At 33.6% G+C, this 25718-nt stretch overlaps 3 protein-coding genes across 5 annotated transcripts; 1 reads left to right on the top strand and 2 right to left on the bottom strand.

Moving 5' to 3' along the window:
- The first annotated feature begins 8908 nt into the window (after positions 1–8908).
- LOC145570009 (U-box domain-containing protein 13-like) lies at positions 8909–13603 on the top strand. Its single transcript, XM_081628992.1, has 4 exons — positions 8909–9355; positions 10595–10711; positions 11226–11681; positions 12153–13603. Exons 1-4 carry the CDS (start codon positions 9083–9085, stop codon positions 13278–13280), a joined length of 1974 nt encoding a protein of 657 aa, XP_081485118.1. The 5' UTR covers positions 8909–9082; the 3' UTR covers positions 13281–13603.
- Positions 13604–17249: 3646 nt separating this feature from the next.
- Positions 17250–23414, bottom strand: LOC145570007 (uncharacterized). 2 transcript variants are annotated; one of them, XM_081628988.1, is made up of 4 exons: positions 23285–23397; positions 22568–22737; positions 20262–20433; positions 17250–19874 (listed from the first exon to the last, which is right to left on the bottom strand). In XM_081628988.1, the coding sequence occupies exon 4, from the start codon at positions 19865–19867 to the stop codon at positions 17366–17368; it is 2502 nt and encodes an 833-aa protein (XP_081485114.1). In that variant the 5' UTR covers positions 19868–19874; positions 20262–20433; positions 22568–22737; positions 23285–23397; the 3' UTR covers positions 17250–17365. The 2 variants fall into 2 exon arrangements, with proteins under 2 accessions (XP_081485114.1, XP_081485115.1); XM_081628989.1 differs by lacking the exon at positions 22568–22737 and having other exon boundaries at positions 23285–23414.
- LOC145570008 (uncharacterized) lies at positions 23086–25395 on the bottom strand. Of its 2 annotated transcripts, none has more exons than XM_081628991.1 (2): positions 25128–25395; positions 23086–24827 (listed from the first exon to the last, which is right to left on the bottom strand). In XM_081628991.1, the coding sequence occupies exons 1-2, from the start codon at positions 25179–25181 to the stop codon at positions 23613–23615; spliced, it is 1269 nt and encodes a 422-aa protein (XP_081485117.1). In that variant the 5' UTR covers positions 25182–25395; the 3' UTR covers positions 23086–23612. The 2 variants fall into 2 exon arrangements, with proteins under 2 accessions (XP_081485117.1, XP_081485116.1); XM_081628990.1 differs by having other exon boundaries at positions 23086–24803; positions 25131–25395.
- Between the last annotated feature and the right edge of the window lie 323 nt (positions 25396–25718).

Genomic DNA, 25718 nt, shown 5'->3' with positions numbered 1-25718 from the left:
AAACTAATTTAAAGCCTCAATTCAAAACTGACTATACCCAAAGCAATCTTGTTAAAGCACTTAAAAGTGCTCAATCAACCATGACAGTACACTATGTAACGAAATAATTGAGAGTTACCTAATTTAAACTCGAAATAATTTTTACATATATCGCATGGTCTTGTTGCCACATTTAAATAGATGGTGAAAAATAAACTCTCTTTTCAAAGTTAAATAAAAGTCCACTTGTGATTACGTTTGTGTTTTCAAATGGCCTGAATCAAAACATCACTATTGACATTCAATATTCAATACCAATGTAGTTGTAATTTTTCAATACTGTCTTGTGTGCGATTAACCACACCACGTGACCACTTGTAAAAGAACAAGTAACCTCTATAACACTGATCTGGTAACCCCTGTAATACTGACCAGGTAACCCTTATAACACTGATGAAGTAACCCCTGTAAATTGAACGAGTGTAAAATTGAATGAGTGATCCCTAATACACTAACGAAGTAACCCTTACGATGGATGGTTGCACCGTGTGCCCAGCCACATATAAGACTTTGTGTTCAATATTTAATTGTTTGCTAAATCAATACTTCATATTAAACAAATTAAAATAATAAAGTTATCTATCCAGAAACGAGGCTTTATTATAAAAGATGAATTTTCAACATTGTCTTCTAGAGCCAATCAGATGGATCTCTTTTCCCTCTTTTGAATATCGTAAAGTAGTTCAATGACAATTTTTTTTTTTCATTAGCTACTATTCTAATACGAAGTATAAGAATTGGAAATTTGAAACTTTGCATGTTATATTACTATTGTTATGGATCAATGCCAAAAAACAATAGAGACTTCACATAATTTCTTTGGCTCTCTTTGTCTTAATGCGAATGTCCCACCTTATACATTATCATTATTGTATTTTGGCAATTTTATTTTTGATGACAAATTCAATTATTAAGGTTATAGGATTTTTTGGATTGAATAAAGGCAAGAAGCCAATTCAAGGATGGGCTAAAGGAAATCTATTCGTATAATCCATTAAGCTCCCAAGTTGGGTGTCAAATAGAGCAATATCAAAACACAATCCCAATGACTAATGAGTTGTCATATACGTCACTAGGGCTCACTACATCTTTTTCTTCAACGGATTCCACATTTCCACCTCAACAATCCTAATCTTTTTATTTATTTTGGATTATCCTTATTTTAGATTTTAAGGAGGATTCTTAAAAAATATCATTCAATGAATATTCAATGACGGATAATACAAGCTAAGTTACAACCATTACACTATTTGAACATTTAGTATGTATATTCTTACAATTTTACGGTTAAACTTCAACTATTAAAGTTTTAACTCTATAGTATACATGTATTATAATCATAATATGTGCAATTTCAAACTTCAAATGTTAATTTTAAAGTATGTACATAGTTTGGGAAAATGTTAAAGAAAAACAATTCTTAATCTCATTCTACATTAGTTCACATGAACTTGCATTTTTTCACAAGAATTGCTAGACTTTTGGCTACGGACATATTAATAATTATTTTAAAGAAATTTATTAACAATATTAAATACTCCGTAGCTTTATTTTGTTTAGTCCTGTACTAATTTTTTTGGAAGTAGATATTCAAATTTGGTACCCAAGACCAGGGGCGGATACATGATGGGTTCAAATGGGTTCATTGAACCCACTAATCTTCTGATAAAAAGTTTAAAAGTAATAATTGTTGATACGCTTTAAAGATTTCCAAGCGCAGCCCTGTGGTTTTTTTTTACATTGCATCCTAACTATTAGATTGTAAGAGATCAACGGTTCGAGTCCGGTATTCCACAAAACCTCACTTTTATTTTTGTTGGAACATTTAGTCAATACCATGTGGGCTACTGGGCCTACCCTCAAACTTTCTCTCTCTTACTCCCCATTTTCCCCCAAATTCCCAAACCCTTCCATCAACCCAGTACATAAGTTCACTGTTTTTAAATTGATACTACTTGCGAATTGCTAATTTGATAAGTACAGTATAGTATATAATTGGATGATATGATTGATTGTGGAGTTAGAATCTTGTTGGGTTATTGTAATTTATTGATAATTGATATATACTTGTAATTTATATACTACGTAGGTTTTTTTTTTTTTTTTTTTTTTTTTTTTTTTTTTTGGTGTTATATTGAGTTTTTAGAGTTTGAACTTAGAATGTTAGATTAATTAGAGATTTTAAATTAGTTTGATACTTGTTTGATTTTGTTGTATTATTGATGTACTATATTAAAAACTAGAATGTTAGAATTCAATCCTTGCTTATGGATAAATTAACAATTATATGGATTTTCCATATTAATGTAGACTGTGGATTTTTTTGTTTTCACCATGAGTTCAGAGTTTTGCATGAAACTAACGTGCCGAAAACCTGCTTGAATAATACTTTAGTTACTTGTCGCGAGAGAGACTTATTTCTAGAGTTAGTGATGATGATGTGTATTGACATGCTAATAAAGTATGAAAACTCAAATAACGATTTTGTGTTTTCTTCCATTTTTCTAAGTGTATTCCATTCGTAGGACGAAATTTAAACTTATGTATCGAATCTTAATTAATAAATTTTTCACTCATTTTTTAACGACTCTGAACCCACTCTTTGAAATGTCTGGATACGCCACTGCCCAAGACGACGACAACAACCCAAAAAAAAAAAAATAATAAAATAAAATAAAAATAAAAAAGGGGGTAATTTGGCAATTCAGCTGGGCCCTGATTAATCCATAATCAAGGTATGTGGCCCATCCAAAGTCAAAAACCATGGGATGGCTTTAGCTAAATTAAGCCAATTATCACGAATATGTGATGGGCCCACCTCAAATTAGGAAAAAGAAAACTCATTTCCATGTGGGCCACGTGTATGCTTACGATGAAAGTCCACGTTCAAGGATATTCTTAATCCTTGTTTAAATTACCTAAACAATATAAAAATCTTGATTTGGTGTATACAATTACTATTATGTGCACCATGGTGCACCTAGAAATAGGTATACCTAGCCCAATTCGCGCCCAACAGAGGAAGCCTAGACGAAAAAAAAATCCATGGAGTTCAAGTTTTTTTTTTTAAAAAAAATAAAATAATAGTTCCTCCTCTCTCCAACTATCATATCGATTTTTTTATTTCATTTTAAGAATTTTCTCTCTCCTCTCATATATTAAAAACCTTTCTGAATTAATTCTTTTGTATTTTCTCTCTCCTCTCACCATTTTTCTCTCTCTAAAAATTGCAATCTATCATGGCAAAAGACAAAGAACACACGAAAACACCTTCAAAGATATGAACCTATCTTAAACTTCTTTGATTTTCCTAAATTTATGTTAAATTTGCTAATATAATTCAACAAATTGTAAAATTGAAACTATGTTCTACTATATAATTGTCTTTTTGATTTTTTCTTTCAATTTTTTATTTTATTTTTTTTTTTTTTTTGTAGAAAATCAAAATTATCTACTCCTGAAGTAATTTTTTTTTTAGAATTTGTAAGTAGTTTATTGTTCAAATTCGCAATTTGATCTTAAATTGTTAATTTTTAGAATTGAATACTAAATTGAACCCTAAATTTTTTGAATAGTACAATTAGTCAAATATTCAACGTCAGAACACTAAAAAGAAGAAATTAGATGATGTATCTAAAAAAAACCAATTCTTAAAAACTTTTGAACCCCATCCACAAACCACTGAACACCCTACAAAAACTTGTGAACCCCAACCACAAACCACTGAACACCCTACAAAAACCTCTGAACTCCTACAAAAACTTGTGAACCCCAACCACAAACCAGTGAACACCCTACAAAAACCACCTGCGACTAGCCTACTACTCGCTTACTGGGAGTTTAAAAACGAACCCCCTACAAAAACTTTTGAACCCCAACCACATACCAGTGAACCTTCTACAAAAACTTCTTAATCCCAACCACAAACCACTGAACACCCTTTAAAAACCTCTAAACCCCAACCACAAACCCCTGAACACCCTTCAAAAACCTTTGAACCCCAACCACAAACCACTGAATACCCTTAAAAAATCTCTAAACTCCCTATAAAAACTTCTAAACCCCAACCACAAACCACTGAACAACCTACAAAAACCTCTAAACCCTCTACAAAAACTTCTGAACCCTAACCATAAACCATTGAACGCCCTTCAAAAACTTCTGTACTTGAAGACACTGCTCAAAATGCCAAATGTTCAGATATATAAATTATAAAGTAGAGAATGCCAAATTTTTTAATAAAATTAAAAATACATAGATCTAAAAAAAAAAAAAGTTGATAAGTTATGTATCTCATGTTCAAAATTATAATAAAGATGTTTATAATTCCAAAAATACATGTCGATAAACATATGTATTTACAGGAAACGTATCATACATTCATATTTTTAACTTAAATTGTTCAAAATACTAAAATATAACCAAATACAGAACTGTTCATAACAAAATACACAACTATCACTAAAAAAAAATCAAAAGAATATGAAAGCTACATATTCCGAAACTCAAACCTAGCCATGATGATTTAGATAATAAAATCTCATCGGAAAATAATCATCTCCGTCGTCTTAACGACCTTCTCCTCGACGACGACGCCATTTTTAGCTTCACTACTTCATTGTAAAAACTCCATCCATTAACAAAGCTTCAAATTGAAGGTTGAAGAAAATAAAATTTGAATTTAATCTATAGTAATAAAGGAATTCAATCTATGGTGATCAACAATGGTGATGAATGAATTTAATTAAAAGGATGATTAATGAATTCAAGAGAGAGAAAAATAAAATAGAGAGAAAAATAGAGAAGAGAGAAAATAAAAGAGAAAGAAATAAGAAACTAGGAAAGTAGAGAAGGAAAGAGAAAAGACAGTATATTTTTATTGGTGGTTCACATAGAACCAGATGTACCATGGTGCATCTTATAATTTGCCTGGTGCATAATATTTAGCCCATAGTATAAAAAGGCTTTTTAACAGATTATAGTTGCTAATTAGCTGTACTCAAATTAACATGCACTACCTGTATAAAATCAACTCTAATCACTCCTTGATGTTTTGCTTGCTTAATTTACATTTTACACGTATTTTATTATAATTAAGTTTGAATTAATCATTACAATTTACGTAATACAATGTCATTTAGTGAGACATGCTAAATGTGTCTATTGAAAAGGGCTTTTGAACTTACCATACTTTATTCTTGTGAAATATCAAGTACGTTTAAACATTGTTAAACCTTGTTGTGGGTTCACATGTCTTGTAAAGATAATCCACTATAAGTTGGACTCGTAGTAGAGAAAGTTACGATAATGATCATAATCCTATGCATCGTTGCCAATGTAAATTTCTCTTTGATAATTTTATGATAAGTGTAAAAGTAACATTGAGCTTATTTAGGCCCAATGACTATTAAAGACCCGTTCTCTTCACATTATTTTTAGTTCACTTCACTTTAGTTCAGTTCAGTTCAGTTCTTAGGGTCTGTTTTTTCCAGATTATTTTCAGTTCATTTCAGTTCTTAATTTCATTCTCTCATAAAATATTCAGTTCAGTCAATCAGAACAGGCCCTTAATTTCCTACTCTCATAAAATATTCAGTTCAGTTCAGTTCAGCTCAATTTAGTCAATCAGAACAAGCCCTACTGTGCGTGTTGGGTTATGGACCATGCATGAATTACTCTTTTTTCTTTTTTGAAAATAATATGATATGATAAACACCATGTAAAATAAATGAAATTTGACATACTACGCATTATGTGTTTAGCCATTTAAACTTATGCGTTTAAAATGGTTAGACAATATAATTTACACATGATTTAACTTACAAATCGCAAACATTAAATAACAAATGCGATAACTTGAAACTAATAAATCAAACAATAATCAATAACGGAAGAAAAATTGTGTAAGTTTCGCACACCATCCTAACTGAAAGATAAATGTACAGCTTGTAGTCTTGTACTAGTGGTACTACAGCTAGAAGTCTAGAACATACTCGTACATACAATTGCTGTAGACAGATCCTTGAAGTTATACTAGATTAACATAACACATACTATTATATGGTGGGTTGATTATCCACGATAGAAAAGTCTGTAAGGTTAAGTAGTTGGGGATGCAATACAATTCATAAAATATACTTGTAGAATAAATAATAATGTAAATTTGTAATAACGCGCAGATAGATGTTTGATAACCGCTATTTTCTGGTAGGAGTGCAACATTTATGCGCGTTATATATATATATATATATATATATATATATATATATATATATATATATATATATATATATATATATATATTATTTTAATTTTCTTATGAGAGTGAGGGATAGCTCAAGTGGTTAGAGTTTTTTCTCGATTTCAAGAGATCTTGAAATTAATTCTCATCCCCGCCTTTGTAGCTCTCTAAACACTAAAAAAAAATAAAAAATAAAAAAATAAAAATTCTTATTATACTAAGTAATTTGCTATTAAAAAATACAATTACCAAAAGAGGAAGGAAGTTTATAATGCACAATAGAAAAAGGCTGTAAGGTTGACTGACTAATTTGAGATGCACTACATACAGTTCATTATCTGTCTTTTGCTTTACAAAAGTAGAATCGTACGATTGTTTACCTTAATTACCTATTTTAATAAAAGAAAGAATAATCTTATTAAGGTAATGATTGTTTTTTATTTTTTTTGCAATGATCTTAAATGAATCTGATCCCTTTTCTTTTTACCTATTTCAATTCAATTTCTATTGGACCAGATTATTTAATTAATTTATTGTTCCACTTGCGCAAACTCCTAGTAATAAAATTATAAAAGGCTAAAAGCTTAAATTAATATTTGAAGTATCAAAATTAATTTTTGGTTATGTAAAGGTACAAAACTATTTTTTCAATGAAGAAGAATATATATTACTAGAGGCAGACCATTTTTTTTTCATGGAAGAAAGATAAATATCATTTTCTCACCTTCTATCCACTATTTCCGATCCTTTCAAATTCAATTAATTTTTATTTACTTTTTGTTTTCTCACAAGGAACCAGCCAAGGACAAATAATTTTAAATTGTGTTTTCCTTTTTAAAAATGTTTTTCATATATAAAAAAGTTCATTTTAATCATTTCATGCTAATGTTTGCTATTGAGCTAAAAATTGCGTGGTCTCATAACTCTCATGAAATCATGGGTAGTAGTGCTCAATCAAAAAATTACCAAGCAATGTCGTGGTAGGATTCTTATGAATGATATTGGATAAAATAATGATTAAAAAATTTAAAATGTCTTAAAACTGCTTGTAATTTGCAATTGTTTACTCCAAATACCAGAGTATTATTTTTTAAAGTTTTGGTTAGATATGATGCATATCTTGAGACATAACTTTGATCATTAGTTTCTATAATTATATGCAAATAACATCTACTTCCTTCGTCCCATAATTACACGCAAATATACTATTTTGGGTGTCCCAAAATGTTCCTCCTATTACTAAAAATAACACCTAATCATTACTTACTTTTTAGCTTTTTTCATACAAATTACACACATACCTAAAAAATCATTACTTACTTTTTCTCTTTTTCATACAAAATACACACATACCCAAAAAATCATTACTTACTTTTTAACTTTTTCATACAATATTCTCTACTTTTTATTATCCCCATACAACATTCTTAACTTTTTATTTTTTTCATACAATATTCCTCTACTTTTTCCATCCTCTTTAAAAACCGTACTTTTTAGAGTTATTTGCCTGTAATTATGGGACGGAGATAGTAGTATAAAAAATTATATTATGAAAGTTATACACTATGATGAAATCATCTAACATATTATGAGTATATTGTAGCGTTTATGTATTACTCGTAGTAAAATAGATAAGTCAAAAATTATTATATACATAGTGAAAAAAGTTACCATAACACTTACAAAAAAAGAGAGATTAGTTTTTTTGGTGTTTAGAGAGCCACAAGGACAGGGCTGAGGCTCTATGTTAAGACCTTACGGAGTCGGAAAGGACCGAAGGAAGCTCTAACCACTTGAGATAGAGATTAGTTAAATCAAAGAAAATACAAGTTTATCTTCATGATAAACAAAAACGTTTATATAATGACATTTTTGTAAATAAACCACCAAATCTATAAATATAACTAAAGTACCGCTGATGTCATTACTTTTCACGTGTCAACCTCTTATAAAAAAATTTCCCGCCAAAACTAATAATGACATCATTATTTTTTTTTCAACATAAATAAAAATTTGAAAATGATAAATTAATTATACATTTTCCAAACAGATTTAATATTTAAATTGACTAATTATGCAATTTTGATTGGAAAAATTAAAGGAAGGTCAGACTATTTTATTTTCTTATAAACATTATCTTTTTCTCCTACTCTGTATATTTTATACAGATTATATAAATTGGGGCTTCCACTATTTATTAACTTCTCAATTTATTAGATGTTGATTAAATTATTTGTACTACGTACATATTACACACAAATAAGCTAAATAATATTGTTAAAATTGTAAAATAATATTTAAATCATGCATCACACGAGCCTAATCTAGTATTTATTAAATAAAATCTCACTAATATTGACTTATTAATTTTATATTGATTTATTTACAGAAATGTCACTAGATAAATATTTTTTATTTTTTATTTTTTGAAAACATCTTATATTTATCAGAAAGATAAATTGAGGCTCCTTTGTAAAATCAACTTCAAGGCTCCAAAATCTCCCAACTCAAACTCACCAACTTCACAACCAATGTCAAGTGGTTATCCTTAACCATAGTTAAACCCGAAAAAAAAAATGTAATAAAAAATTGAGCGCGTATGTCTTAATTTCCATCTTTCTTCTTCTTGTTCATTTTCTGCTTTCTCTCTCTTTCATGGAGCCTACCTTCTCTACTTCCTCTTCTTTTCTTCTCCCAATCACTCTCACCTAAATTTCTACTTCCATTTTCTCTCTCCTCAACTTCTCCTAAAGTCTGCGCTGATTTTTTTCGCCATTTTTGTTCCCTATTTTTTCTTCTTCAATGGAGGATGAAAACGAAGCTCAGTTGCTCAACAATTTAATTGATAGAATCAATGAAATTGCTTCTATTTCAGATTATCGTCCTCCTGTTAAGAAACAGTACTGTAATTTAGCTCGTAGGTTGAAGCTTTTGACCCCAATGTTCGAGGAATTGAAGGAGAGTCAATTGCCGTTAGATAACGATGTTGTTATTAATCTCGTTGCTTTTCTCGATTCGCTTGTTCAAGCTCTTGATTTGCTCCGATTTGGTTCTCTTGGCAGCAAAATTTATCTGGTTTGGATCTGCTCATTATATACTGTTACTCTTTATTCAAAAGGATTTCATGTTAACTTTGCTTATAAATTTGAAGTTTTAGTTTGATTATTGAGTTCTGAGTAAATTTTCCCAAATTTGGTTGATTTGAGGTTGTCTGTTGAAATTGTAGGGTTTGAGGAAATTTTGCTAAGAGTATTAATTTCAGAATTTGTAGGGTTGAAGTTTTAGTTTGATTATTGTAGGGTTTGTATAAATTGACTGTATTACGGTAGTTTTCAGAATTTGAAATTGAGATTTTAGGGAAATTTCAGGATTGCAGGGGATTGTTGATGGAATATGAGGAATTAAGTGAAAGGCTTTTATATTTTAAGCACTGATGATTTATGCTCAAATTCCCACCTTTAGGCTTATCTTTTTGGGTTGTTATTATGTGTAATTATAAGTGTATGTTAAGCTCGATTAAGCGATGCTTGTCATGTTTAATTTAGAATCGGAATAATGCTTGTGTGCTGCTAGAGGAAGAAATGAAGTGGCTATTGGGGATGTTGAGAGTTGAACTTTACTTGAGGTTATGGCTTGAAGGATAAGCAAGTTAGATATGGATCAAGATTTTAGTTTTTGACAGCCAATGGCATCATAGCCTGTAGGCAAACACGTTACGGATGTTAAATTGAATGATATGAACACATAATTGTTGTATTAGGTTGGATGCATGACCATTTCGATCTTGACCATGTCGATCTTGTCTGTAAAAGAATCACTGGTCCTGATCAGATCATCTGGTGTTTGCAATGGAGGAGCAGGGCCTAGGAGAAAAATTACAATCTTATCCTGATCAAAATAATGGTTGGACATCATGGAATAGCTCTTTTTGGAGGTGTCCTGTTAATGGCTGTAATTGACATGGCACGTTATGTATGTATTCTTATTGATTGTAAATGTATAATTTGTGAGCTGTATAGCCTGCTTTGGCTATGTTGGTTGATAGACCATAGTATGGCTCACAAACTGAAAAACTGATAAAGTAATATTTGATCGAGGCTTTAAACTATTATGTTGGGGGGACAACAAAATTGTTTACTAATAGCATTTGTTTCTTGGGTATTCCTTTTGTATTGTACTTTTGTTATGCATGTCAGTCAAGTGCGATGATTACTCTTCCAAATTTTCCTATGACAAAATAAATTATCTAACCGTTTGATGTTTGATAATCCCTTGCTGATGTTGCATTGTTCACATTTGTCATGGTGATGGCAGGCCCTTGAGAGAGATCAGATTATGATGAAGTTTTATGAAGTGACATCTAATTTGGAGCAAGCCCTGGATGGAATTTCCTTTGAGAAACTTGACATCTCTGACGAAGTAAAGGAACAGGTAGAATTGTGTTGCATGCCCATGATGATCGTTTGACTAACTGAGTGAGTTTTTATGAAAATGTAACTTACTGGAGAGATTTTGTATTTGCTATGCTATACTCCTCCTGGCCTCTGTTTCCATTTGATGTACCCATTTACCGTAGACTGTTGTTTCCAGGAGAGTTTAGTGCGTTTAATGTGGATATAGGAAGAGAAATTTAGTGAAAAAGTGGATGGGTTTAATAAATACTTGGATGAAGTAAGAGAGAAAGAGGGGAAAGGTGTAACTATTTTGGGGTAAAGCCGCAAGGGAATAGTAAAATATGTTTGCCAATAATAGAATAACATAGAAGTATAAATAATAACACCTCAACTAAGATTAGGTACATCATTAAAAAAATCAGAGGGAAGTAGTATATATTGCAGTATTGCACCATGCCCTTAACTTCCCCCTCCCCACTCTCTAGTGAAACAAGGTAAGTAAAAGAAGAACGGCCAAGTTTAAGTTAATGATGCAAACTTTATTCTTTCAGGTTGAGCTTGTTGCTTCTCAGTTTAGAAGAGCCAAGGAAAGAGTTGATGCACCTGATGCAGAGCTCTATGAAGATCTTTTATCTCTATACAGCATCAGCAGTGATACAGCTATGGACCCTGACGTAATGAAGAGAGTTGCTGAAAAGTTGCAGCTGATGAGAATTGATGATCTGACACAAGAGTCTGTGGTTCTCACTGAGATGGTTTCTGCAACTGATGGAGATCCTGATGAGAGAATAGAGAAGATGTGCAATCTACTTAAGAAAATTAAGGATTTTGTTCAAACGGAAAACCCTGATTTGGGAACTTCTGCAGGAGAGAAAAATTTGTCATCAAGTTGTAGTGCGCAAACTTCTACTGATGGGAGCCCCAAGTCTGTTGTTATACCAGATGATTTTCGCTGCCCAATCTCATTAGAGTTGATGAAAGATCCGGTTATTGTCTCAACTGGGCAGGTATTACCAAGTAAATTATGTTGTAGTAACCTGTTTTCTGCAGCTCCTTTCCATCCAGCTTAAGGTCATAATACATACCTTACACTTAAGGTGTAGATTTCATGTACAGTTTGTTGGAACTTCTCAAATGGCAGAATTCTTCTTGGTGTGTACTGAGGGTTGGGGAGAGGAGGGGGAGGGGAATAGCACATTGGCTACTTCCTAATGACATGCTCTTTAGACTTGGGTTTATAGTTTATTAGAATCCAACTTACTGGATATATTCATTTTTTGGGTTGTTTTAGCTCTTGCTTTGAATCATACTTTTTTCCAGATAAGCAGCAGTTTTGTCATACTCAGCTGCTGCTGATATAAAGAGCTCTCTCTTTTTGTTTTTTCTTTTCACATCATCATCATCTAATATACAGTATATTCTTTTCTAATATTATTCTACTTTCACTTCTTAACTAACCGAAATTATCTCTCTTACAGACCTATGAACGTTCATGCATTGAGAAATGGATAGGAGCAGGTCATAATACATGCCCAAAGACACAGCAGTCGCTCCAAAATTCCTCTCTCACCCCCAACTATGTTTTGCGAAGCCTTATAGCCCAGTGGTGTGAAGCAAATGGAGTGGAACTTCCCAAGCGACCAGGCACTTCCAACCCCACCAAAACAGCGTCTGCTTGTTCATCTGCAGAACATTCTAAGATTGATGAACTCCTCCGCAAGCTTCATTCAGGCTACCCTGACGATCAGCGATCTGCTGCCGGTGAAATCCGGCTTCTCGCAAAGCGTAATGCTGATAATCGTGTAGCCATTGCTGAAGCGGGGGCTATCCCACTTCTCGTGGACCTGCTATTAACGACGGATTTACGTACTCAAGAGCATGCTGTGACCGCTCTTCTTAACCTCTCTATATGTGATGATAACAAAGGAAGCATCATAAACTCTGGGGCGGTGCCTGGCATAGTTCACGTGCTGAAGAAAGGTAGCATGGAAGCAAGGGAAAATGCAGCTGCTACCCTTTTTAGTCTCTCAGTAGTGGATGAAAATAAGGTAACAATTGGTGCGTCAGGTGCTATACCTCCTCTTGTTATGTTGCTGAGTGAGGGTACTCAAAGAGGGAAGAAAGACGCTGCTACCGCACTTTTCAACCTTTGCATATTCCAAGGTAATAAAGGCAAGGCAGTTAGAGCTGGTATCGTGCCCACATTAATGAAGCTATTGACAGAGCCTGGAGCTGGCATGTTGGATGAGGCACTGGCTATTCTGGCTATACTAGCTAGCCATCCCGAAGGTAAAGCAGCCATTGGATCTGCAGATGCATTACCTTTTTTGGTAGACGTTATTGCAAATGGATCACCCAGGAATAAAGAAAATGCAGCTGCAGTTTTAGTACATCTTTGTTCAGGGGATCCAAACTACCTAGCAGCAGCACAGGAGATTGGAATTATGAGCCCATTGCTTGAGATGGTACAAAATGGCACCGAGAGAGGGAAGAGAAAGGCCCAGCAATTATTGGATAGAATGAATCGGTTGCTTGAGCAGCAAAAGCAGGCCCAGGCACAAGCCGAGGCTCAAGTACTTGCACCTCCGAATGTCGATGAGGGCTGATAGGATCTTTGTTTTCTTGATTTTCCAATCCTATATTTTTAAATATATATAATTTATTTCTTATTTTAATTAAAGGGAAGGAGGGTGGGAGAGGGCCTTCTGTTGATTCACAGGGAGGCCGGAGGTGGAAGGTCATATTCCTACGGGTGAAATTCGTTGTTTTTGGCATTTGGGTGAGTTTTTTTGAAAATGGGACTGAGGATAGATCTTATTATTCTCACAGGCACGAAAGGCATACAAGAAAAGAAGAAATTGGCGTTTCATTAGTCATGTTTATCGAAATGTAACTTTGTAAAATTTGTATCAACGCTAATTATCCTCAATTTTTACTGAAGGATACATTCTTCTGTACTTCGATCCTCCTATGCGTTACTTGTGGATTCAAAGTAGTTTGTTTCTCTAAGTACGGGAACTGAAAAGCCATATGAGAAATTGAGAACTTGAAACCATCACATTTTAATTATCTACAACCTAGGGACTTTTTCAGCCATTAAGAGAACTTGTTACTTACCATACACTGGCTTTCTTATCTTTGGTTTTTAGTAGTTTGCTCATCTTTCTTGCCAAAATTAGGAATAGTTTTTACGATGGCCAAATTTACGACTACGCCTTTATTTTAAAGGCATGACTTTTACTGCTAACCATTGGCCATCAGTTTGATCAGGAGCAGGTTACATAGAACTATAGAAGTATCTTGACAAAACTGATCCCATTCGAATTATCTTGATCTGAATTACTTGAGTTGAGTCTGAACAATACCCTAAAGTGAATGGAACAAAATCAAAATTGCTTATATACTGGTTAGTTTTCCATAGGCCATAATTAGCTAGATGGTAAGACCAAAAATTGACCCCAACTCGACCCATTCCTTAATCCTTATACCCAAGTGAAAGTATCTTCACTCGAATATTACCTAATCCAAACATGAATAGACTTGATATTTTTAATAGATATATTTAAGGGTGTGATGGCATTTTTATTAGATATTTAAGGGCGTGATGTATACTTATTATGCACTTATATTTTCTGAGTATATAATTTTAAGTCTCCTTCAAATAGTAAGAAGCCAATTATGAATCATAAGGCATAATAATTCAAAAACAAGTCTCCAAATCAATTTTCTTGTAAGTAGGTTGGGGGTTTACAATCCCACACACAACTGTCACTTAGATTTTACATGTGCATTGGATTTTGTAGGACCTCAATCACCACTCCATAATTGATAATTAGATATTCGTTAGAGAAACGCATATTTTTTTAATATTAGATTTTGGGGTTTATATGAAAATTTATTTATCCTCAAATTTAAATTGCATTATGAAGTAGACATAATTTGTACTTTGAAGGGACTCTACCAAAATTGCGTTAAGGGAGCGTTGACACTTGATGCTGTAGAACATTTATCCTTTAAAGCTGATGTTTCCATTGGGCATAGCCGTTTCAAAGTCAGGCCCACTTATTGACCCATTTACTTCCTAATTGGGCCCATTATTCATATTTGATGGTACGGTTCTTGTTGGACTGTTGTCACTGTTGGGGTGACCCGTTTTGGTTTGGAATATCCTCTGGGCTCCATATATGGCCGGAGATGTAAGGAAACCCCCCCCCCCCCCCCCCCCCAAGGTTATCAGTGTTTAAATTAAATTGTCCATTTATCTTCTCTTATCTACTTATGAGACATGTTATGATCAAAGAAAAAGACCGAAGGTTTTAAAGTTAAATATGATCTACCAATCAATTATTTAGACTACATTCATGGATTAAAGGATATGTATGCATAATTTAGGGGTGTAATCAGCCTTAGCTTATAAAGCTTAAACATAGGTAGGCATCAATTACTATCCAATAGTAATTTACATGTGGTCAAATTATGTTGGTGCTACATGTCACTAACATAACACGTCCTCATCCTCATGTATTTCACTATCGAACCCCTAATTCTTTTCTAGTTAGGGCTCACTATGCTCTATGCACGTTTTTGTCGGCAAATTCTAATTGGCAAAATTCAGAAATTTAAAAAATTTAATATAAATTGTTTTATTTTGTAAACAAATCTTTTTATATTTGTTGTTTCAAAAAAAAATAAAAAAATAAGAAAATAAAATTATATTTGTAATTCTATGAGGATATATATAAGTTAAGGGCCTGTTCTGATTGACTGAATTGAGTTGAACTGAACTGAACTGAATTGAATTGAATTGACCTGACCTTATTGGAGCTGAACTGTATTGAACTGAACTGAACTGAACTGAACTGAATATTTTATAAGAGAAGGAAATTAAGATAAAAACTGAATTGAACTAAATTAAACTGAACTTATTGGAGTTAAACTGAACTGAACTGAACTTATTGGAGTTGAACTGAACTGAACTGAAAATAAGCCGAAGAGAACATGCCCTTAGTATTCAATTATAGATACAGTGAAACAAATAATAATATTACGTATAACGGAGGACAAGGAAACGATATAGATTCTAATAAGATGTTCATGAAGCAACATGAATGACTAGAAAAATCGATTGATAACTAAGGCGACTTTAAAATTATATAACTCTGTATATATATATATGCTAACAAGTTTTATAATTTCATGATCTAAAATTAAATGATATATAGTTTAAAGTAATAATACCAGAAGGTTGTGCTTAAAGCTGGAAATATATCAATTCTTCAATTCGTATATAATGTGGTTTGAGGGATTATCAAGTGCATGAAAGTTTGTTTAACTTGTAGCCCTGTATGCACCATAATACCATATTGAACCTTACTCGTATTAGTTAGTGAAGAAGTGGCTGAGAAACTGTATACTTAGGGCAGGCTTTTGATGTTTATCATAAGGTAAATAGGGAAATATATAATCGCATAAGATTGATTAGTGACTTTTAAAGTTACGGACACGGATTAAGAATTGGCATGTATACATAGTAATCACATTATCATTTGAGATAACAAGTAGTAGTAGTGCATTAAGCATTATTGTCATTAGAAGTGATAAAAAAAAGTAGACGGGATAACATGAAATAGAATAGAATAGACATTTTTATATTTGTTCATTATTTGCATTAAAGACATGTGTAGTGCCAAAACTATAAATCAATCACATGATAAAATTAAATTCAATTACGATGAAACTATTCCCTAACATAAAACGTATACAAAATAATATATTCCATATATGTACTCCGACCTTCACATATACATAATACATGTGGATCAATTGCAAGAAGGATACACCAAGCAAAGCTTAATTTAGTTGTAAGGTTTGCATCTCCCAACTTTAAGCTTGTGGGATCAAACCCTACTAGTTACACTTTCGGGTGGGAATTCCCTTACCTTTCCCCCCACTCTCAAAGTGCCTAGCACGCTAAGTTGGACCGAAAGGACCTGTAAGAGGTTCTGACTCAGTAGGGTCTTTTTCCTTACAAGCAAAAAAAAAAAAAAAAAAAATAAAAAAAAATAAAAATAAAAATATGCAAGAATGATACTAGTCATTCACTTTCTTTAAGAGTGGATAGGGTCGGACTTTAAGCTTAAGGGACATTATTTTTTAGAGTGTTTTTTTTTTATAAAGCACTCTCTACATGCATTTTTTTTTTTTTTTTTTTTGAAAACTCTACATGCAGAGTCATGAATTTAAAGTTCTTGAAACGCCTATAGAGATCTGCCAAAGCTTCTCAAAAATGTTCAAACTGCACAATCCAGTGACTCCACTGCCAGACATCGTAAAACATCTGGATTGAAATGTCAAATGTACTTAATTATACTGACCTTATTAATCTAATTTAATACTATAACTATGTAAGTGTATAAATCGCTACTCGTACTATACTATACTATACCAAATTAAATCTGAGTCACCCAAACACATGCTCCTTTTACATACAAATAACAAAAAGCGAAAGCTGCATACTTAGGACTATGATCAGTGGCGTATCCAGGATTTCCAAATAGTGGGTTCGGAATCAGAAAAAAAAAGGAACGCGAATACATTAATTAAATATTCAGTACATTAGTTCAAATTTCGGATTACAAATGGATTACACTTAGAAAAATGAAAAAAAAAATAATAAATTAAAAAAAAAAACCTACAAAAGCATTCTTCGAGTTTTCATACTTTGGAAGCGTATCAATACATCATCATCACTAACTCTAGCAAATAAGTCTCTCTCAAGAAAAGTGACTAAACTATCATTCAATAATTGATCGCCCATACTATTCCGCAACTTATTTTTTACATAAGTCATTGATGAAAACACTCGTTCCACACTTGCAGTCGCCACCGGAAGGATCAATGCTAGTCGTATAAGCAAGCAAACCAATTTGTAAGAATTATGCTTATTTGTTTCAACAAGCACCATAGAAAGCTCATTAATATCCTTCAAGTCTCCAAACCTTGCATCTTTGCGCATATCATCAATAAAAAATCCAAGTTCATGACGAAGTGCAGTCATTGTCATATCATTAGTTGGAAATTCATTGGGATATAGCTCAGCAAGTCTCATCAACTTTTGCTTATCAAATGCCGCAAATGAATTGACCGGATTTAAGCATGATATACAAATAAGCAACTCCATATTTTCCTCATCAAATCTATTATTGAGCTCTTGGAGTTGTAAATCAATGACACTTATAAACATTTCTACCCGAAATCGGTGGAGATTAGAAACTTTGGCAAAGAAGCGTTTCGATCTTCCACGAGGAACATACATATCATCCATAGCAGGTACTTCCACATTATACTTATCACAAAAAGAAATTACAAGATGTAAAAAGTCTTCCCACCCATGGTCCCTCATATTTTGCAATCGCTCCTTAGTTAATGTTACAAATGCCATGGCATTAACAATATCTTGGTCCCCTCTTTGCAAAGCTTGGCACAGTTTATCAGTTTGGCCAAATATTTCAGACATCAAATGTATCATGAAAACAAATTCAAATGATTCAAATGTAGACATAATAGTGATAGCCTTCACACGATCATCCTTATAAATCTTATTTGATCCAACCTTCTCAAGAACTTTAACAATAGTAGAATACAATGAGGTAACATTTGAAACAGTTTTATAATGTGACCCCCACCTAGTATCACCAGGCCTACCTAAACCAAGTTCTTGGTTTAAACCTTGCCCACTTTCAATTTCTCCTAGATCTAATGCTTCCAGAACATGTTGAGATTGAATTTCTCTTATCATTTCCTTTCTCTTACAAGAAACACCAATAATATTCAACAAAATAGCAAGTTGATCAAATAACCAAATGCAATCATCATTATCCTTAGCAACAGCAACAAGGGTTAATTGAAGTTGGTGAGCAAAGCAATGAATATAATAAGCTTGTTTTGTTTCATTCATGATCAAAGTCTTGAGGCCATTTATCTCACCCCTCATATTACTAGCACCGTCATAACCTTGTCCACGAACTCTAGACAAACTCAAAGAATGCTCCATAAGCAAAGACTCAATTGCACTCTTTAGTGACAAAGCAGTGGTATCCTTTACATGTACAATTCCAAGAAACCTCTCAGTTATCTTCCCTTTTTTATTGACATAACGTAAACAAAGGGCCATTTGTTCCTTTTGAGATATATCACTAGATTCATCAGCTAGTATCCCAAAATAATCATCCCCAATATCATCAATGAGAAGTTTAGTGGTTTCTTTGGCACAAGAGTTAATGAGGTCCTTTTGAATTAAAGGAGAAGTCATTTGATTATTTCCAGGAGCATTACTAAGAACAACCTTTGCAACATCACTATTATTTTCTGCAAGCCATGTTAAGAGTGCAAGAAAATTACCCCTATTCCAAGATTCTTCACTTTCATCATGCCCACGACAAGCTAAACCTTGACTTAAAAGAAACTTAATGCATTTCAAAGAATAAGTCAATCGAGATTTGTATTGAAGTTTAGCTTCCGAGGAGTAAGTGCAAAAAGATTCAGCAACAGATGTCTTTGGGTTAGTGAAATTTTTATATTTCTCATTAGCTTCATTATGTAAACTACCAATACCACCTACATGAACATCAAATCTACCAATCTTATTCCATCCTCTAAACCCCCCTTTAACAAAGTTATCATTAACAGCCATATGAGTATCTTTATCCCTGAATAGATAGCACACAAAACAGAAAGCTGCATCCTTCTCAACACTATATTCAAGCCAATCATATTTATCAAACCAAGCAACATTAAAGCGGCGCATACCTCCTATTTGTCTTCGAGGGAAATTATGTGTTCGTGGAGCACAACGTTTCATTGTAATATAACCTCTCCTCACAGCATCTTGATCATTAAGAGGATACTCCAAAATTGGAATTCTCTTCCCAGGGTCATGTGGAAGAAGATCAACATCATAAATGCGAGTATCATCAGTTTCAACATTAGCATTTGGATTGTTCTCCCTTTGACAAGTTTGAGGTGTGCTCTCAGGAGTCTCAGGGGTTGGAATGGAAGCAGCCACAGGAATTGCATCATCGTTCGGAGACTCAATATCATCTTCTTCTATAAGAGGATCCCTTGAACTAGGTGAAGAACAAGCAGATGATTTTTGTGACTTCCCCACACGTTTCCAAAAAGACTCTAAACTCATTTGCAAACTGAAATCAAACAACAATCATACAATAAATTAACTACATCAAACAATCATCAATTTATCAATTATAAACCCCACAAATTATATTTATCAAACAATCATCAATTTATCAATTATAAACCCCAGTACCCCACAAATTATATTTATCAAACAATCATCAATTTATCAATTATAAACCCCACAAATTATATTTATCAAACAATCATCAATTTATCAATTATAAACCCCAACAATCTAAGTATTCAATATTTCAATCAATAAATCAATTATAATTTATAAACACCACAAATTTACAATCTAATTAAATGAATTAACATTTAAGTATTGAACTATATAGAATTGTACTTGTAGAATACCTAAAAAAAAGTAGAATTGTAGAAATGTAGAATACCTTACTCAGTTGCCTCGCTGCCGTCGCTGGAGTCGCTGCCTCGCTGGGCTGTTGCCGACTTGCCGCCTGTTGGGAAGGTGGTGGAGCCGTGGGTGGAGGAGGAGGAGCCGTAAGTGGTGTCGGCGTGCTGGAGAGGAGTGGTGGAGCCGTGGAGGTGAGGAGACGAGGAGAGCTGGAGAGGCAGAGAGGTGAGTTAGGGTTTTCGAATTTGGGGGAAATAATTTGGGAGTGAATCAGTGAATGACTGAACTGCTGAATAAAAAAAAATTACAGAATAAAAAAAAAAAAGGGTTATGGCAGGGTTCGAACCCGTGCCTTCTTAATAAGAGGGGAAGTAAAGGCGCGCAAGGCAAAACACCACTAGGCTGCACATTGTTTTGTTGATATTTAGTGTAAAGATATTGTATTTAACCTTTTTTCGTTTTTTTTTTTTAAAAAAAAAAACTTTTAATTTTTTTTCAAAAATTCAGTGGGTTCAATGAACCCACTTGAACCCAACCTGTATCCGCCCCTGACTATGATGCGTACACACGATCTCAGAATGAAGAACATTTTCACGCCTACCTATGGCCATGTGTTGATGTGTATATCTCTGCCATCAACATTAAACTAAGCAACAAGACAATCTACCTGACTAAAAAAGCTGTATAAAACAAGTATATTCACGCTGTTTATAGTAAGGTTAATTATCAGTTACTATAAACTCCGTAAAAAATCTAAAAGTACCAACTTCTATATGATTTAAGGCTATTGAACTTGTTACATACAAGTAGTACGTGATAACTTAAACCAACATAAAAGTACCGAGTGTAACATTAGCATAACGTACATAACATAGATTTCCGCACCCCATTGATTTTGCTCTCTCCTCATCAGTACCCTCCACACTCATTCAACATATATAGCAACCATAATAATAGAGTAATATGAATCAACAACGACATGTACGTTCACTTTATTTTCTTTAGTTACCTCATATTCTTCTCTTCTTTCACTATCCCTTTTTATAGACCAATTACGTCTTTCTCCAAATTTAGCATCCCATATTATTTTTAACAGTTAAGTTTCACCCTATTCAATTCATTCATCACAAAAGAGAGGAAGAGAGAGAGATGGTACATACTACTGTCTTGGTCCTCGTAAAAGCAAAGCAAAATTCAAGATTCCTCTTCTCTCCCTTTTTAGACCATATAATAGACATAGCCACCCATATTTTTTTTTTAAAAAATAATAATAATTGTGTAATTATCAACTTTTTTAATACTATTTCAATGAAGAGGGTGTCTTTAAATATTAACAAAAATAAAAATAATAAACAAATAATTAAAAATGTATTAATTGGATGCATATCTTTTTATGTTTTACCCCTAGAAACTAACTTTCCCAAAGTTTGAAAAAGATTGAGTCAAGTTTGAACAGCAATGTGGGAAACATTGCAATAATTAGCCCATTAGAGAATAGAGATCAAGTGAGATTTTTTTAAAAATAGAAAATAATAATAGAGTAGGATTGCAATGAGCAATTTTGAAGCTTTAGGTCCCAGTAGCAACCATAAGAGAAAACTTAATAATGAAGTATATGCCCTTTTTTGACGAGAAATAAATTTATAGGATTCTCCCTGTCAACTCGTCACCATTGCTTACTACTCTAAGTAACGATATATATGTCTCGTGTTTTTACATTAACCTGTCCTAATTAAGTTCATATCACTTTTAAGCACTGTAATTTGAAACGCAATTACGACAGTCAAATTATTCAAATGGAGACAACGATACTTTATTCTCATAATTAACGAGTTGAACATCCTAAAGTAACATGTGGTCATTCATGAATGACTAGTCCAGGTAAATAAGACCGTTAATTAATCATCATACAGTCATACACCCGTCTCATACCAGAATTACAAACTCCAAGTAATACAATTTAACTTTTAATTTTTACCCTTCCATCATCCTCCTCTATCAAAGCCACTAAATCATTGAACATTTCATGACATTAATTTATTATTACTTTGAAATAATAGTTGGAGTAGAAGTCTCTCAACAGTCAACACTACTGATTATTACTCACTGCATACTAGACAGTTAAGAAAGAGAAAGAAGAAAGATTTTATGTTGCATGGTTTTGAGTGGAAATTTGGCGTTTTTCACATAATCTTGTTCAAATATTTGGCTTTCACACTCAACAACAAACAACAAACAAAGTACTTGACCTTAAAATAACTATCATCAAATCTTCCTTATTATAACGAAATTATGACACTTCTGCCAATTTTGCTTCTCTAGTTAGTTGCAATAACTACTTACCTACTGTCCTTACAGTCTTCCGTACAACATGATTTCGATCTTATTATCTTGCATTGGAATCATCTCTACGTCGTCGTCTTAACCATACTCTCTTCTCTTTGCTACTCTATCTCTGTGAAAATTCCCCTTGAACTGTGTGTAACTATCTGTTTTCTCGGGTTTCGGAATTTCTGTATAAAGCAAACGTGATGAAATCCCGTTCTTTTTTTTATATAAAAAAAAAAACTCCAATTTTGTACTTCAAAGCCATGACTTTGTTGAATGAGTATCTTTATTCATTATAGTATGAGTTGAACATGCAATTTACCAACGTAATACATACTGTTATATTATCTCTTACATCTTAGTAATGTACTAATGATCATATTATTATTGCAGTTCTTACTTCTTAGGGAAAACACGAGAAATACTGCCTTAGAAGTCCACTAATAACTGTCATATTACACTATCAACCAGACAACTAGCTAATTTCGGGTGAACAGAATACAATATATGGAGATCGAAGTAGGACTAGTTAGTTTTACAAAGAAGAAATTAATGTAATAAATTAATAATTATAATCAAAAGCTAAGTTTAAAGGTTTGATTCAAAACTCTTACACACCTCACAATCAAAATACAAGTACCATACATCCAACAAGAAATTGAAGGAAGGATAAAGAAAAAAAAACAAAGTAATAAGAACATTAAAAGAGCTTAGAGTATATAGATCACTAACTTCTAGTAGTAGTATTATCTCATCATCATGGCATTGAGAGACTGAGGAAGATCGCGATACACATCTCAACCCTAGCTGCAGTAGTCATGATGAAAGATTGGTGACGATCATTGATCACCTACACGTCGGTCATCTCGAAATTCTTGGATGGAACAATGACTTTAATTTGATACACTTAATCATCTACAATTCTTCCCAAGAAGCCCAATATTTAGTCAGATGAACAGATTAGCTAGACAAACAAGTTGTGTTGGAGAGCTAGCTTAGCTAAAATATACATATATAGCTAGCTAGCTACTACCGACGAACCAATAAGTTACGAAATAATTCATAAAAGATGGCTAGTAGAAGATGAATTAAGCCCGGAGAGATCAGTCCACATGCTAGTAGGAGTAGCCGAGTTGTTACCAATGTTATTACCACCCCAAAATTGATGACCCGTTGCATTGTTATTGTTATTATTATTATTGTGATGGGAAGATGAAATTCCCATGAATTGCTTGGCTAGATTAAGTCTTTGACCATCACCTTCCATCTTTACTGGCGCGAGCTGTGATGTCATAGTTGATGAGCAGCTCTTGAGAAGACTACTATTGACTTGATCGTCATCTTGGTCATGATGATGTTGATCATCACTACCACCACCGTCGATTCCTTGATGATCATTTTGAAAAGATGATGTGTATAACCCAGCACCAGCTGAAGAGCCACCAGGGATTTCGAAACCCCCTAAGAAGTTAGGGAATTGATGATGATGTACTTGATGTTGTTGATTATTACTCGGATTCGGGTTAAGTTGATGAGGATAATCCATTTGATGATGAGGAGGAGGATGTTCACTACCAGACAGCCCTCCTAACCCTCCTAGAGGGTGAGGAGGAGGTGTGTTGAGGCCCCCACCAAAGTTGAGACCTAAATTTCCCATCCCTAATTGAGCTATGTTTTGTAAGGAGGCCATGAAGGACGACATCCCGGTCCCACCCCCGGCAGAGGGCATGCCGGGGAAACTAGGGCCGAGACCACTTGTACTCACTAAATCCATATGTAGAGGTAATCTCTCCCCTCCGGAGAGAGAGGACTTAGAAGACGACGAACCACCACCACCACCACCACCTCCTCCTCCTCCAGAGGACTTACTGGAGGACCTTTTGTTCCTCCGACATCCTCCACCTACCGGAACATTCCTAAGGGCCCCGCCACGTGTCCAATACCGTCTACAAGCCTTACAAAAGTGGCGGGGCTGTGATAGGCTATAGTTGTTGAAGTAACAAAACTTGGTGTTTGAAGAATCACACCTGGGGCACTTTAGTGGAGCTTCCGGTGGGGGGATCTTCGCTTGACGGGCTCTCTCCGCCATCGAGTTAGGGCGCATAGGCTGAGCCCCCGGTCCTCCGCCACCACCACCCATCCCCATCTGGGGCTGGCCCGGCTGTTGGCCGGGCATTGGTGGTGGTGAAAGAAGGTGTTGTTGATGATTTTGGTGATCGTGTTGATTACCACCAGAACCATTATTATTACCCTGGAGAAGTTGTTGATGATTAGGGTGCCGCAATGAAATGATGAAAAAACAAGTAGTACCATATATTAGTACAAACTAACAATTTAATTAAAGCTAGAAAAATAAAAAAAATAAAGAATCACCCAACTTTAAATGGTTTTTGGTATATTCAGAAATGAATGAAAGTTATTTATCATAAGAAGATGGAATAGGGAATAGGGAATAATAATCTCTCATCAACTTTTATTTTTTGTTCTTCCTTGAAATAGAAGCTGAATTAAAATTAAGTAGGAAGATGTAAAAAAGACGAACTAACAAAGTCGAAAAATAAAACCATGAATAAATTACCTGTTGCCAATTGGGAGGATCTAAATAGAATGGAGCCGAAGAGAAAACCATAGTCTCTCTTTTATTAAGGTATTTTTTTGATATTTATCTTTAATTCTTTCTATCTTTTTTTTTTTTTTTTTTTTTTAGGTTCTTTCTTTTATAAAAGTTTGATGGAAGAAGAGGAAGGTGGGTTCTTTGGGGATATGGTGGAGAATCAAAGTATATGATGAAAGAGGAGATATAATCAGATAACAATTTCAAAGGAAAGCTAAGATAGAAAGGGAGAGGAGCAAGAGTAAAGCTTTTTTGCTAGCTTCACAAGGGTTTTTTGAGTGTGTGTTTTCCCCTTTTTATTCTCCCTCTTTTTGTTTTTATTATAAATAATACTATACATTTTTTTATATTAGGGTTTTTTTTTCCCCTTTTTTATTTTATTATTATTGTTTACTTCCTTAACCCCGAAGCTTATTAGTGTTGCTTTGAACTGTCAACATGTACTACAGTATTATGTTGTAGTAGTAGTTTTAGCTAGTGGCGCTCCTACTAGTGCTTTTTTTTTTTTTTTTGTTAATTTTTAGTTTTTAGGGTATCTCATCACTTGATGGT

The sequence above is a fragment of the Chenopodium album genome, chromosome 12, assembly GCF_948465745.1.
Source record: "Chenopodium album chromosome 12, dcCheAlbu1.1, whole genome shotgun sequence".
NCBI classification, from domain to species: domain Eukaryota; kingdom Viridiplantae; phylum Streptophyta; class Magnoliopsida; order Caryophyllales; family Amaranthaceae; genus Chenopodium; species Chenopodium album.
This window is presented reverse-complemented; position numbering and strand designations above follow the sequence as displayed.

What these genes read in the sequence shown, in the direction of transcription:
- LOC145570008 (XM_081628991.1), bottom strand. Translation starts at nt 25,181, where the DNA reads ATGGTTTTCTCTTCGGCTCCATTCTATTTAGATCCTCCCAATTGGCAA. An exon ending in CTCCCAATTGGCAACAGGTA is followed by an intron (nt 24,828 to 25,127) that starts ATTTATTCATGG and finishes TCATTGCGGCAC; the next exon opens with CCTAATCATCAACAACTTCT.
- LOC145570009 (XM_081628992.1), top strand. Translation starts at nt 9,083, where the DNA reads ATGGAGGATGAAAACGAAGCTCAGTTGCTCAACAATTTAATTGATAGA. An exon ending in TTGGCAGCAAAATTTATCTG is followed by an intron (nt 9,356 to 10,594) that starts GTTTGGATCTGC and finishes TGGTGATGGCAG; the next exon opens with GCCCTTGAGAGAGATCAGAT. An exon ending in CTGACGAAGTAAAGGAACAG is followed by an intron (nt 10,712 to 11,225) that starts GTAGAATTGTGT and finishes TTATTCTTTCAG; the next exon opens with GTTGAGCTTGTTGCTTCTCA.
- LOC145570007 (XM_081628989.1), bottom strand. Translation starts at nt 19,867, where the DNA reads ATGAGTTTAGAGTCTTTTTGGAAACGTGTGGGGAAGTCACAAAAATCA.